Source organism: Rissa tridactyla, chromosome 2 (assembly GCF_028500815.1).
Source record: "Rissa tridactyla isolate bRisTri1 chromosome 2, bRisTri1.patW.cur.20221130, whole genome shotgun sequence".
Lineage (NCBI taxonomy): Eukaryota > Metazoa > Chordata > Aves > Charadriiformes > Laridae > Rissa > Rissa tridactyla.
In genome coordinates this window covers 112394653-112408992 of record NC_071467.1, presented here as the reverse complement: position 1 = coordinate 112408992, position 14340 = coordinate 112394653, and the positions used below count along the sequence as shown (strand labels likewise).

The window sequence follows — 14340 nt, the reverse complement described above, 5'->3', positions numbered from 1 at the left end:
TGTTTTAACCAATTGTGACTCTGCTGACCTCATTAAAACTAAACCAGATTTATATCCTGGTGGAGAGAAATCAGAATCAGACCAAGAAGTTGGAACTTACATTATTTTTAGCACAAAAAAAATCCCTTGTTTTGTAAAGCACAAGAATTGCTACAGGGCCCATAAATATTTTGTGAATCTGGTCAACAGATAAAAGTAGAAAATACTTAGAACATGAAGAAATTCATCTGTCTGTCTATTGACAGTGCCTTATGGAAGAACAAGAGTCTAGGTACAATAAGGCAATAATGAATTTAATGAAAAAGCTACAGACATTCAGGTTGTAAGCTGAGCTGCTGTTGAAAAAGATAGTACATATTTTTGCCCATATAGCAGAATTCCTTGGCTGAATGTCTGTGAGTAGATTTCCATTGATAATAAATATGGAGGAAATTATTTATTGTAAATGATAATTAGACTTTCCCCAGGCTACACATGCAGCCAGTAGCAGATACTGAGTAATAACATAGGCATTATTTCTGACACTCTGCCCCCACACACAAAAAAAGAGGGTAGAAGCTAAACCTTGCTGTGTCTTTTGTTTAAAATACAGTAAAACGAATGAGCATGGGGTAAATTAATATTTACATGTGATTATATGTAATTACATGTATGATGTGGAGTATAAGTCACACCCCATCTTTATCTGTGAAGTAAAAAAATCAGTCACAAGAAGACACTAACACAAACTCTCTTGAGTTTACCCAGGACTGCATTAGGACTTGCATGCAGGCCAACTTCAAGCCGTTTTTGCAGGATCTCAGCCTGAGATTTTAACCAATTTGGAATTGATCCTTGCAGCAAAAAAAAAATTCTTCAGTTTATACTTGCAGTCATCACTCACATTCAGCTAACAGCAGTTCTTCTGTTACCTCAAGCAATATGGAGCTATGCTTTTGTTATAAGAGGATCTCAGTTTCATATACCCTCTTGCCATCAATTTATAGTGCCTAGCACAGTGGCAATTGCAAAGACCTCAGAAACAATACATTTCTAGCCTATATGTTTTTAATTATATTTCCAAGTTTCATTTGCTGTTGGCAACTTGACGTTATTTTGATTTTGCTGAGGTGAAATATATGAGTTTCAAATACAGCTTTGAAATTGATTAGGAATTAATATGGCAGCATTACAGACACAGTAGATTTACTACTGCTTTTGCAGCTCTGTGTGAACTCCCATATGGAAAACCTATTGTGGCCAGATCCAGAGTGACATGAGCAAAGTGGCTGAGACTGGAGATAAAAGGTCAGAGAATAGGAATCAAATAGGTAAAAGCAGAAGGAGAGTCTATCATGGCAAAAAAAATTATACACCACCCCCCCACACCCCCCCCGAAAACCCAGGGAGGAGTCACAGGAAAGGTGGGACATGGCTGAATTATGAAAAAAATAAATAAAAACTAAAAACTAAAAAAAAAGCTTTCAAGGCAATTTAAATTTCAAGGTAAATTTAAAATAACTGGTAAATGTTCTGTAGACCTCTCAGAAGATCGTTAACAAAATTCAACCTGGAATCAGCTGGTTGATGCTGAACAGCCCGGCCCCACGCAGCATGCATAACCATGCGCCGGCAGTGCTGCTTCTGGGGCAGGACTTGCAGCTCATTTTTGGGAGGAGGTTTCTTGCTGACATCAAATGAGATGGAAGTGCCTGGGAGGAGAGAGGGTTCTCTGTGGAAACGTTACATGTGTGGCTGTGTTACACTATTAACCCTTCTGCCTTTCCTCTTCTGTAGGAGCTGCATTGAGGGCACAATTCTTGGCATGTTAAATACGCAATTGTTACCAGTTTATATCTAGCTTTATGTACAGAGCAGGACTGCTGGTGAAAAAGAGAATAGTGGACATATGTATGTATGAACAGTGGCCTTAAACTGCTGGAGTCAGTCCTGTGTTAGCTAGTGGCTCCTTGTATGTTTACAGTCAAATTAAGCCTTCCATTTGTGGATGTGGCAGGAGGTTGCTCCCATCTGAGATGCAATATGCTCACGCAGTGCTGGTGCAAGGACGGGGAGCGCAGGCTCATAAGTGTTCATTGCTCTATCTTTAGAAAAGGAGTAGCAGCAGGAACCTCCCCATTGACACACGGACAGCCAACAGTTGAACAAAGTCACATTCCCAGTCCATCACTGGGAACTCAGAACTGTACTAAAGTAATAAAATAGTGCCCCAAGGAAAATGTTAACAGTACCCTGCTTAGGGACCTTCAGCATCCTTTTTTGGTTGCCCTCTCCCTTCACACAAACTTTGACCCAGGTTCCTTGTTTTAGTGGCTATCGCTCACCCCTTATATTTATTTTATTAGAAATGTGATTTTGACTTCAAGTTTTTCAAACTAAATGCTTCCTTCAACTTTGCTAATGCTTCTCAAATCTCACTTTGTATACTGAGGTTTCAGCAAAACTCAAAATGTCTAATTAAAAATCTCAACTGATTTGATATCTCATATATTCTCTACGAAACCTGGAAAATAGAGAACTTCTCAAACACATGGTATCGATTACGGTGTTTATGTCATTTTGATTTTGAGGCAAACTGATGTAACTGCAGAGAATGAAATCCTTCCAGCTTTCTAGATACCTAGATTCAGAACCAGATTTGGATTTTGGACTGACATGTATCTTTGCCAGCAATCTTTCTGCTGCACTCAGGAATCATCTGTATCATTCCTCAACTTTGTATCAGATCAGTGCATCTAGTAAGGCCAAATTTGGAGCTGAAAGCCGTGAAAAGAAAAATATTCCACATAGTTCCAGTTTTAGATCTGATCTTGTTCACATTCAAGTCAGCGTGACTTCAGTGTAAGCACTTAGCTTACATGGAAGCAGACCTATTTAGTGATGCTGTTGCATTACAAATAAATTAAAGTATCCAGATGTATTTCCAGCTTCAAAAATGAGGATCTTTGCAGAGCAGCTGGCATAGAATTTTTCAAGAAGCCTTATGTATGGCTTTAGTAAGCAATATGTCCCTAAGTATTAAGTAGGATTTATTCTTCAAAGGGCAAAAGAGAAGGTCTGTACCTAAAAGTCTGATTTTTAATATGAATATTTGAATAAACAGTTCCAGGCATGTATACTACGATTGCATATTGTACTGTAAAACAAGACTGTTTCAGAAATATTTTCTTGAATACCCAACATGAAGCGTCATATTATCATGAAGTGACCTCACATTGCATTTTTAACATTTATATATGCAAATGGCTGTATTTACATGTGCATGTGCCATTCACACATTCAAATTAAAGGCAAATAAATGTTTTAGATTAAGGAGATTAATTTGGTGTGTCTCACGGTTGACACACTTTCTGCAGAGGCTAGATCACTGAGACCCAAGTGCTGGGCTCTTATCCGAGAAGACAGATGGCAATTTCCTTTTGATAAGAGTTCATTTTTTTAACAGCAAGGGAGCCCTGAAGTAACCATTTTTCTTGTGGGGAAAGCATCTTTCAGAAGCCAGATAAATCATTCTAAAATAGACAAACACATGAACCGAGGAACTAATCAACCTGAAATGAGTTGAGTTGCAGCCCCTTTCAGAAAGTTTAGGAGAGGCTCTTTGCTTTCATTCTTGCCACACATGGAAACTACTTCAGAAAATTAGAGAATTCAGATAATTTTTCCAGTACTCTTTCCTCTTTTATGAGCACCAATACAATTTACGAGTAGTAGCGATGCAAAATTTCATGGAGTCAGATGAGGTAGTTTGTTTACAGTATGTTTACATCATGCATAAAATAAACAGTTGTAGATATTTTAAAGACTGCATAAACATAAAGGTAACTAACCAGACTAAACCAAGATGGCTCTGTTTAATTAAAATCTGGAACAATGTGTGCCAGCTTATAAGGATCTGAAACGTTTCGTACTTGTAAGTTATAAACGTGGACAGCCAGGAACCCCCAGGACTAGAGTCTGTGGGTAGTCTATAAGTACTGACCTGCTGCTAAAGGAACCAGTCAGCTACTCTTCGTAGTTATTTGTATTTAAAGATATGAAATATATTTAAATATATTCGCTCTTCTTTTTGCTAAACATATAAGACCCAGCCTCAGACATGCTGACACCTTCCATTTAGCTTATCTTGTAGAATGAGACCCAAAGAGTATCCCTCCCTTTCCTCTACTTTCCTTTCCTCTCTTTTTTATCTGTCACTAATAGAGCAGAAATGAAAATGGCTAGAGTGGTTCCCGCTCGGTCCTGCCTGTGCCCTAATGTGTTCTTCATTATTCATGTCTCCAGTAGTTTGGTCCTAGAGATCTGGGAATGATGTCTGCTCTGCATTCGCTTTGCCAGGGCTCTATTAAAAATACGCCTTTTTTATTTTGTAAATTGTTATAGTAGTTTTTTAGACTGGTTCCAATTTGACCAGCAGCACCTTGTTTACGAAGATTGTGAGAAATTTTGTGGATCCTCCTCTATCCATGTCATATCAAGGCGTACGTGAGCACTGCGTGCTTCCCATCACCTCAGGTCGCGTCGCTTTGCATTGAATCAAGTCATGTCGCATCAGTGATGCCACTACCAGTACTTATTCCTGATAGAAAATTCAGCATAGATTTAGACAGCAAATAGCTCAGCCACAATAAATGTATATAATGAGCAGATTAAGTATCTGTGAGAACCAGATATTTTAAGTGTCCCTGGCAAGTTGGTGCTTTCAGATATTCCAGTATCCTTGTCTCTACACTGTATTCTGCACATAAATATCTGATATATGTGCATATACTAAAATGTCTGTCTAGGCAGCCTATTTGGAACTCTTACCATCTACAACTATTTGCAAATATAGACTTATGCAGTTTTCAAATATCCAGGCATCATTATTGGACAGGTCTGGATATTGCAACTACATTGTACAGCTTATAGGTTGATCATATCCCAGCACTGTACAAGTAACAAATGTTGACAGATTATTTTTTTCATAATTTGGGATTTGCTTCAAACGTTTGCCTGCCGGGGCATGTTTTCAGAGTTATGCATGATTAGGCTCCATGACAGCCATTTTACTAGACATTTTATCCTGTTGTTCATTTATAAAAGTTAAATGTTGTAATTATCCTATTACATAAACTAAAAAGAAGGGAGGGGAGGGTCAAACTTTAAAAAAAAGTCCCTAACTGATATCTAAAACATACAGGGTTCCCAAAATGTTTGATCATAGTATCTTTTTGGATAAAATTAATTTTTTTTGGTTTATTTTACCTATGTATTCTCTCTTGGCTTTCTTCGTATGTGCATGTACACAGGTTTCTTGAAAATTTGACTTATTTTTGCTTAAGACCTGAAAATAAATTAGACCGGCAGAGCTCAGGCACCCATAGTTGAAAAATTTGGCTGCAAAATTCTATATAAATGCTAAGTGGTCTTCTTCTTGTTGGTTATTACAAACATTTATTTGGCAGTCATCACTGTGGTATCTAGGTGCTTTCCCAGGATTAAGTTGAAGCAGTCTTTCCAGTGTCTTTTTAAAAAGTCCTTCAGGGATTTTGAGATTTAATGTAGGTCCAGGGAGCTATCAACTGGTACAAGGTACATGTGCATATTGAAGACAATTAGGAATATAAGAATTAATACTATGCAAAGAAATTGCCAGAAGAGCAACTAGGGACTTCCAGAGTAACTGTACTTCTGCATCAGTCAGTTCAGGTTTAGAAACCAAGGTTAGAATGCTCTGCTTCTATGTCTTCAGGTTCTTGAAGACACTTTTATATTGTTGTTAGATATAGTCTACAGTTATTGGAATGGGATGGTGTGGTGGGTTGGCTTTGGCTAACAGCCAAGTGCCCACCCAGCTGCTCACTCACTGCCTCGGTGGGATGGGGGAGAAAATAGGGTGAGAAAGCTCAAGGATCAAGATAGAGAGACTGCTTACCAGCCACTGTCACGGGCAAAACAGACTCAACTTGGGGATAATTAACTTTAATTTATTGCCAATTAAAATAGATTCAGGCAGTGAGAAATAAAAAGACAAACATTAAAACTACATCTTTCCTCCCGCCTCTCCCAGACTGAACTTCACTCCTTCACTCCTCACTCCTCTACCCAACCCCTGCGGTGCAGGGGGCGTGGAGGGCTGTGGTCAGTCCAGAAGAGTTCCTCTCTGCTGCTCCTTCCTCTTCATACTTTGCCCCTGCTCTTGCGTGGGCTCTCCACAGATCACAGTTCTCATGTGCTCTCACCCCTGCTCCAGTGTGGGGTTCTCGAGGGCTACCGTGTAGATACCTGCTCTGCTGTGGAGCACTTCCTCCTTTCTCTGCCCTTGGTGTTCCTTCTGTTGCGTTCACTCTTCTTTCCCTCCCTCCTCCTCTGCAGGTCCCTGCTACCAAAACCTTCCCATCTGCACCCAATACAGATGATAATGCTGGTCGCAGTAATGAAGGTGGTACCAGAATATCCTCAGAAGCCTGTGCTCAGTTTGAAACAGGTTTTTTTCCCTTAAGTCCAAGTGACTACTACCCAGAATCTGTCTCACAATCCAATGTGAAAAAATGGGAGTAAAACCCACTAGATTTTGACGTGTAATTCGCTCGTAATCTCAACAAAGATAAAATTCACGTAGATTGTCAGTTAAAAATTCCTACGAAAGCAAACGCCATGCTAACAAAAATTTAATTTCTATGTTCATTTTTTCACATAGTCTGGATAGAAAAATGACATGTGTTTCTGATTGAGAGACATTGCTGAATTATTCTCAACTTTCAGAGTTATTAAATCAAAGGATTTTTCTGTTTTCACTTGAAAAACATTGGTGTAGGCAAAAACTCTCAGTAGCTAATCAGTAGCTGATCTAGTAGTGTGATGTTCCCTACAGGAAGGATTGTCCGAGAACATGAAATACTGAGGATCTGTTGGTCCCTAATCAAATATACTGCTTTTCTACACTAATTTAATCTCTAGGAGATATCCAGAAATCTGATTTTTTTAACAACCTTCCTGAAAAACACCGATACTTTTCTGTAAAATGAGGTTATGCCTGCTCTTACGCCACAATACGTCCCTCCATTCTCTTTGCTCCGTTCAGATAGCGTATCTTCACTCTTAGCCTCTCCCACAAGTCCTTTAGAAAACACACAAGATCTAACTTTATTCTGATACTGGCACGACATAGAGTGACCTTACCTTTCAGGTTACATACCCATTTTTTCATACGATGCTCTGGCATCCTGAAATGTCTTGGCTTTTCATATCATCAGTCAAACAGTTTGGTTGGTTTTTTTTCTTTATATTTGTTGAATGAGTGATATTGTAATGAGTAAAACTGGTTCTTTGTTTTCCAGGCTAGGGGAATGAAAATTCAGTAGGATACACCCTTCATAGAGGAAAGTAAAATTACTGTGTAGGCTATCAAATCAGATCTCGTTTCAACAATACATGAATGCCTGATCAGTTTCTCCCAGCAAGTTAGATAGATACAAAGTTAGCTTTGGAAAAGAGAGGAAAAGGTTATTCTTCCAGAAGAAAAAAGTATTTGTGGCTCTAAAGAAAGCTGCTTGCAACATTGACTCTACCACACTTTCCTTGAAATTGTGCTTTTTGAAGACTATTTCTTAAGCCTAGAAACTCTAACTTCACATGTCACAATTTTAGGATCTTGAAAGTAGTGCCCCTTTCATCCTCCGTCATTTTACAGGTTAGTTTTATTTGTGTGAGTTCTGTTTGCTGCAGTGGAATGGCTCCTGCTTTACACTGAGTTAGAGCAGAACAGATTTCGTATGCTTTTCCTTTAAAAATTCAGCTTTGGAAAGTCAGAAAAAGGTACTGAAGCTACTCAGTTATTACAAGATTCTTCCTCATAAAGATTGCTTCTCCAAATAATCACGTCATTAGCGGAGGCATCCTTGCGATGGCTGGCCTGTCACTTTAAACTAAGATCGCTATTACCTGCTGTTGTGGCTGGTATTTTGAGTGGGAGCAGAAATTTGGGCACTGGAATTGACAGCTCCAAAGGCCTCAGCCTTCCAAATTAAATCATTATTTAAATACAGAAACAAAATGGGAAGAGCCTTTTGTGGGAACTTTTACAATGTATTTCTAATACTTCCAATAAGTGTTCTCGGGGATCCCGCCTGCACTGAGAAATGGCATAAACCTCTCAAGTCAGAGATTTTATTTTTAAAATAAAAGCAGGATATAATATGTCAGAAGTTACCTTGGTGTCCAGATATAGTGAAATGAGGTGTATTTCTCCATTCCCAATTTGCACATGATGTAAAAGGGGTCAATTTAGCAGAGTGTAACTTGCAGTCAACAGTTTCCCAAAGCACCCAAAGAAAAATGCATCTTCTCTTTTTTAATCAGACTTATGAATAGATAGGGATATTTTTGTACGCACTTGGAAGTCTCTTACCCTGTGAGTTGGCCCACTCAGTGTGATTTTTCCTGGAACGTGGTACTACCCAGGGTACCTGTGCATATCATAGCCTCTGCCATCTTTTTTAATAAGTGGCTTATCTCTGTGGTGCAACTAAAAGCAATCCTGAGTGTCTCCAGGGTTTGTTGTAATTAAATTTTATTGTTGTATTTGAAAATGTACAGTTTCTGAAAACTGGAGCAAGAAAAACGGAAAGGAGATTCTAGGAGATGATAGACTGATTTTTAGGAGGTTTTAACCCTTTGCAGTTTCCAGATTCACAAACTAACTCGTGCTCCCCTAGTAACTGTTCCTGTACACACCTGAAGCCGTAAACTATGGCAGCTGGTGTAGTTTATTAGCTGGTATCAGGTAACCAGGCAAAGATTATCGTTTATACCTACAGTCAGATGCTGTAGGATCATAGGTGCAGTAATTTGTCAGCGCCTAATAAGACAACAGAAGGGCTTTTCTGAAAGTCTTATGCTCTTGCTGCTGCCTCTTCCTTCTCCAAGTATTTACAGCTACAAGGGGATTACTCAAAGTCCCAGTGCTGCCCATGAAGTGCGGTGAGGAAAGGCAGGTTTTACCAGCTTCTGATCTGGACAATAAAGAAATGTCACTGTTTTGAGCAGAAAACTGACGAGTTTATCTATACTGTTATCTGGCTTTATACTGCCGTGCTCAGGCACCAGCACCCAAGTGCCTGAGGAGTGCACGCGACTGCATTTGGGCTCACGCTTTGTGCAGTCAGTGGAATTGCTTGAACTCTGCGTTCAGGGGCCGAGCTTTGCCTTGGTCATTGTGCCCCTCTCTGCTCTCTTCACAGCTCATCAGGACTGCTAATCAAGCAGTCATTGCGGTTTCCGCCTTCGTGTTTTATTCCTGCCTGATTTTCTTGACATGGGATGCTGCAGACTGGTTTTGGAGATCCATATAACAATTTTTTCCAAATCAAAATATTTCGTCCAACAATGTCATCTTTTCTGTCCAGCATCGCTACTAATCTTTATTTAGTTATTTACTTTACAATTTCTAGAGGGATTGGATGTGCCCAAGGCGCCCTTTAGGCAACACTTTATATCAAGGTACCATTTATAAATACTTCATGAAGGGCTAATGAATGATTAATAGATGTTTTAATGTATGACCAATCATTGGTTGTAGATTTTGCAACATCCAAGAGACAAGTAGGTTTCTTATAAGCATAGATTATAACCATATCTGACATCTTCTACTGATGGGCTTCTAAACATCTATAACATACACACTACTCATATCTGTAACATGCTTAAAACATCTACTAATCACTGTTTAATTTTTTATAACCTATTTTGAAGCAGAGCCTGTCTGTGGAGTACATCCCTTACAGGTGTCTGTGACTCTCCATTTCTATAAGATTGATAATTTACTCGTCATCTAAGGATGTAGAACTCCTACCAATTTCAGCTAAAGCATTAAGTATTTCTGAGTTAGCTTCAGCATTTTCACCTCAGCCTAACAAAAAAATGGCTTTGCTGTCCCTAGACTTTTTTCTCCCTCAAACTTCTGGCTACTTTGCCCTGCTAATGTACATTTTGCAAGCTCTGCTAAAACGCAATGATTCGTAGGGGGCAAACCCAGTCTAAAATACATTTTCAGCCTGTTTACCTGTTTGTTTGATTGTTCTCACAACAGCTGTCCCAGTGATGATGATTCATAGCATTTTTTTGTAATTTTTTTTTTACTGTTATCCCCGTGTGCTTGGTTCAAAGTTTGTCCATTCTCAGAAAAGGATGAGAAAATATAAACTTCACAATAATCCAGTGAACAAGCCACCTCCCAGAGGGAAATTTGATTCTGACAGAGGAACACACATTTTGTATGTGTGATAAGCCCAAGTGTTGATAGGAGCATTCCTCTGTGGGATTCCCATAGTCTCCTCAGGTGAAAGCTGTGAGTGTGGTCTATGCTTTATATGGATCACCCAGGTAGAGCTGACTGAAGTGGGCAGTACAACTCACTTCCTGAAAATTTATGAGTCCTGCAATTAATCATTTGCAGTTGAGAAGCAGTAAGTTGCTTAGTATCATATTTTGCAAATTAATTTTGAATTTTTAGTCGATTTCTACTGAACTTAATCACAGGGTTGAGTCTCTGCTGTGATTTATCTAGATGTTGTGACCAATTTTTTAATGATATAAATTAAAAGGATCCGCAGGTTTTTCTTATTTCTGGGTTCATTAGTAAAACAGTGTCTGTTCTGAGTATCCCCAGGTAAGTATCCCACTCCCATTCAAATCAAATGCTAATCTTTTACTGATTGCTGTTTACAGCAGGATTATCTGCTACACCTGCAGCATTAGCATGTTGAACCTAAAGAAACACATCAAGCATAACTGAAAAAAAAAAAGGACAATAAAGGGTAAAAAAAGAGAGTTTTATTCTTCAATATTAACATGGAATTTTCTCTGCATTTTTGAAAAACATTAATTGTCAAAGACACCAAAGCCTCAGAGATAAGAACCTCTCAAAACTACGCAAGCTCTTGAAGTAGCCAGTTTTTTACCCACGTTGGCACAATCACTTTTGTGTTATCCAGTTCGCACTCTGTGTTTCTGTGTTTGTCGGGGGTTTTACCATGATCTTTTCTTTCTTTTTTTCAGCTGGTTAATAATCCGCTAGCGAGTCAAGCAGCAGCGGCTGCTGCAGCAGCAGCCATGGGCTCAATAGCAAGCTCCCAGGCTTTTGGCAATGCCCTCTCCAGTCTTCAGGGGGTCACAGGTCAACTCGTCACTAATGCACAAGGACAGGTGAGTAGAAGATGGAGCAAACAGTGAATTCTGATGGCAGGCTGATCTTGGGACAAAAATGAGTTCCGCTTGTATGACAGCAATTTAAAAGTGCACATATTGAAGATAAATAAATATTGATTTGCCAGACAAGGTAAGAAATGGAAAGTCTAAGAGCTGGGAGGAAGTTAGGAACTGCTAGAAAGTGTTTCTAAGCCAGAAAAGGCTTAGGATTTGTTTTATTTCAATTCAGCCTTTTGAAAAGATCATAATAGGGCAATAATACAGTATTTTAAAAGTCCAGCAACCCTGTGATTCTTAACAAACATACTGTCTGTCTTCTTCCACTTATCTATGCAACTGACAACTATATTAAAGTGCTGCTGTACTATTAAGACTACACTTCTTTGCAAATTGTAGCATTTCTGTATTACTTTATTTCTAAAAAGGTATTAAATGTTTTCAGTGAAGGAACACAACTTGCATTGTAATGAAGTATCTGGGATGGATTTAACTGGAGGGCTTACTCGTTTGCTGATTAACTAAGTTAAGCAATTTGCAATGAATCTGCCAGTCTTTAATGCAAATTTGGGAGAAACTTTTGCTTTAAAGAAAATTTTCCAAACAGAAAATTGAACCATGTTTATGGTGTGTCTAAGAGAGAGATTGTCCATTATCTGCATTTGGGAGCTGTGTATTTGTTGCAACCTATTTCAGTTTCAGTCTTAATATGATGCAGAAAGGTATACATCTGAATCCATAAATGTATAAATAATTCCATTGATGCAGCGTGCTTAAGTAGCTTTTGGATTGTGGACGCCGTCATTCTTTATTGTATTTAGTATGACTAAAATTAACACAACTACTTGTTTCACATAAAGTCACTGCAACAAATCTGTCAATGTAACTTAAGACTGGACCTGGTAAGTGAGTAATTTGAATGTCATTATTCTAAATGCTACAAATTGGGCGTATGGTGATATACACAGTGCTTACGTGGATGTTAGGCCCTGGTAAACATTTATTGAAATGATGCAGCTTGGATGATACGTGAATCTAAAGTTTAGTTTCTACTCTTACTGTTTACTACAGGGAAAAAAACAAACATGAAGAGCAGGTTGTTTCCTGGTAATTTTCTATCACCATGTTATTTAATTGGAACAGGGGTGACATTTTTTTATTTTGGCCCATTAAAAAATAAAAGACAACGCTTTATAGGAGCCCCTGGTTTTTTTGCCAACATAACACATAAACAAAGATGCATCCTGAGCTTTGCTATCGCCATCCAAGTCCCGGGAAAAAAAATGCTGACCTTGTTATATTTACTGGGTGGGTGCAGAATTGTTCCATCACTACCCCGAGGGTTGAACGATGGAGCTTGTCAAAGTGAGGCCTTATCTAATGAATCATCTTATCGCAGGTGCACACCACACATATTAAAGGAGGATTGTATGAACAATGTGCCCTCTACAATAACCTTTCAATGTCTACTTTAACCCTTGTTTCAATCCCTTTTCATCAAAGGATCATTTTATGCAGCCAGCTTTAAATGGAGGCTCTCAAAAGCCTATTAAGATTTCTGGAGGGATGGAGTATTGGTTTGGAAGAAAAGTTGGTTATAATACCTATAACTCATAGTCAGATCAGCTCCAACATAGAAGCCTGCATGTTTCTGTCCGTACTCCAGAAATGGTTCACAATCGCCACTCACATGAGGCACCTGGCACCAAAGGTGTTCGTTGTAAGAGCTGAAGATCTAAAACCCAGACTAGTTTTTCCATAGTTTTCCCTTTACGTGTTCTCCACAGAAAACATAAGCAAAGTGTGGCCATTCATCATATGTTTTTTTTAAAAAAAAAACCCTACTGTGAAGATATCACTGAATGAAACTATAGATTCCCTCAGGCTGAGGCTTGTTTATTCCATACATAACATAAAGTCCAATAATTCCACAGGTTGCAGAGAAAGAGAAGAGAAAGGAAGAATCTTCCCAGTTGTTGGGTGTAATTACAGAATCTATCTGTTTGCCTAGCTCTTTTAAATAAGGGCTGTCTTTTTATTATTGTTTTTACAAATGTTCCTTGGTTTATAATCAGTACTGCAGACCTTGCCACAATACAAATAAGTATTAATGATAAGGGTGTAATGTAACACCCATTTTTATAATATTCAGCATAAACCATATTGCTTAGAGCACACTTCTGAAGCTATCCATCTACAAAACAGGACTGTTCAGTGTAATTAAACTATGTACCAGAAATTAAATTACATTCCCTGCAAATTAATAAAATTATAGCAACTAAACAAGAACTGAAAGGTATGTTTCTTCAAAATTAGGAGCATAAGTGAATGGTAATTTGGGATGCTCCATTTCTGAATGATGTGCTTGGATTTATAGGAATGAAATTCCCATTATATGTTAAGAATCTGCCCTTTGAAAATTGCCCCTTTCAAAGAATCACAAGTGTGACACCCAAATTTCACTCCTGCAAATATAAGGCTGGGTGACGTACCAGACTGTCTTTGTAATTATACGCTGCTTCTGTTATAGAAATTCAGGGCTTGTAAATGTCCATCTGTCTAGCTAAATATATGGTGATCAGTAATCCCTGGAGACACTAAGCTGTAGGTCAAATCCAAGATCCTATGGCAAATTTAGGGAAATGATCTTTTAAATGACATATGGCATGGCGTTAATTCCGAGTAGTCCAGGATTTCTTAGAACCACAGTAAAAAAAAATAATATACATATATAAAAATAATCACTTATATAACATATTTGTTATTAATTATTGCATTCGCAATTATAGCATGATAATATTTATTAGGTTTTTTTGCTTTGGATGGCAATATGAACGGTAATACCAGAGCTCCCCAAGACCACTGTAGCAAAGAGATCCGATCCATTGGAATAATATGATTAGATCACCTGATTAATTTGCTATAGTACAGGTAGAGGACTCTAAATCAAATTTTCACTTTCAGAGGTGTATTATGAAGAGCTGTTGTCCCGTGCAACAGTGCTTACGTTCTGTTTGCCCTCAGCACTTTCCAGAAAGCGTTTGCAGGACTGGGCTTTCATATCTTAAATGTAAAGGCCAGGGTAGCAGAATTGCTAGATTCCACCCTGTCAGTAGATACACTGATTTCAAAGAGAAGCTGTCTTCCCACTTG

General features: G+C 38.4%; 1 protein-coding gene across 1 annotated transcript in view; it reads left to right on the top strand.

Moving 5' to 3' along the window:
• The window catches only part of POU6F2 (POU class 6 homeobox 2), a 312926-nt gene that overhangs the window by 246254 nt on the left and 52332 nt on the right, over positions 1-14340 (top strand). Inside the window, exon 6 of the mRNA XM_054191841.1 lies at positions 11041-11187. Within this exon, the coding sequence (XP_054047816.1) occupies positions 11041-11187 (147 nt within the window). The remainder of the gene's footprint in view (positions 1-11040; positions 11188-14340) is intronic.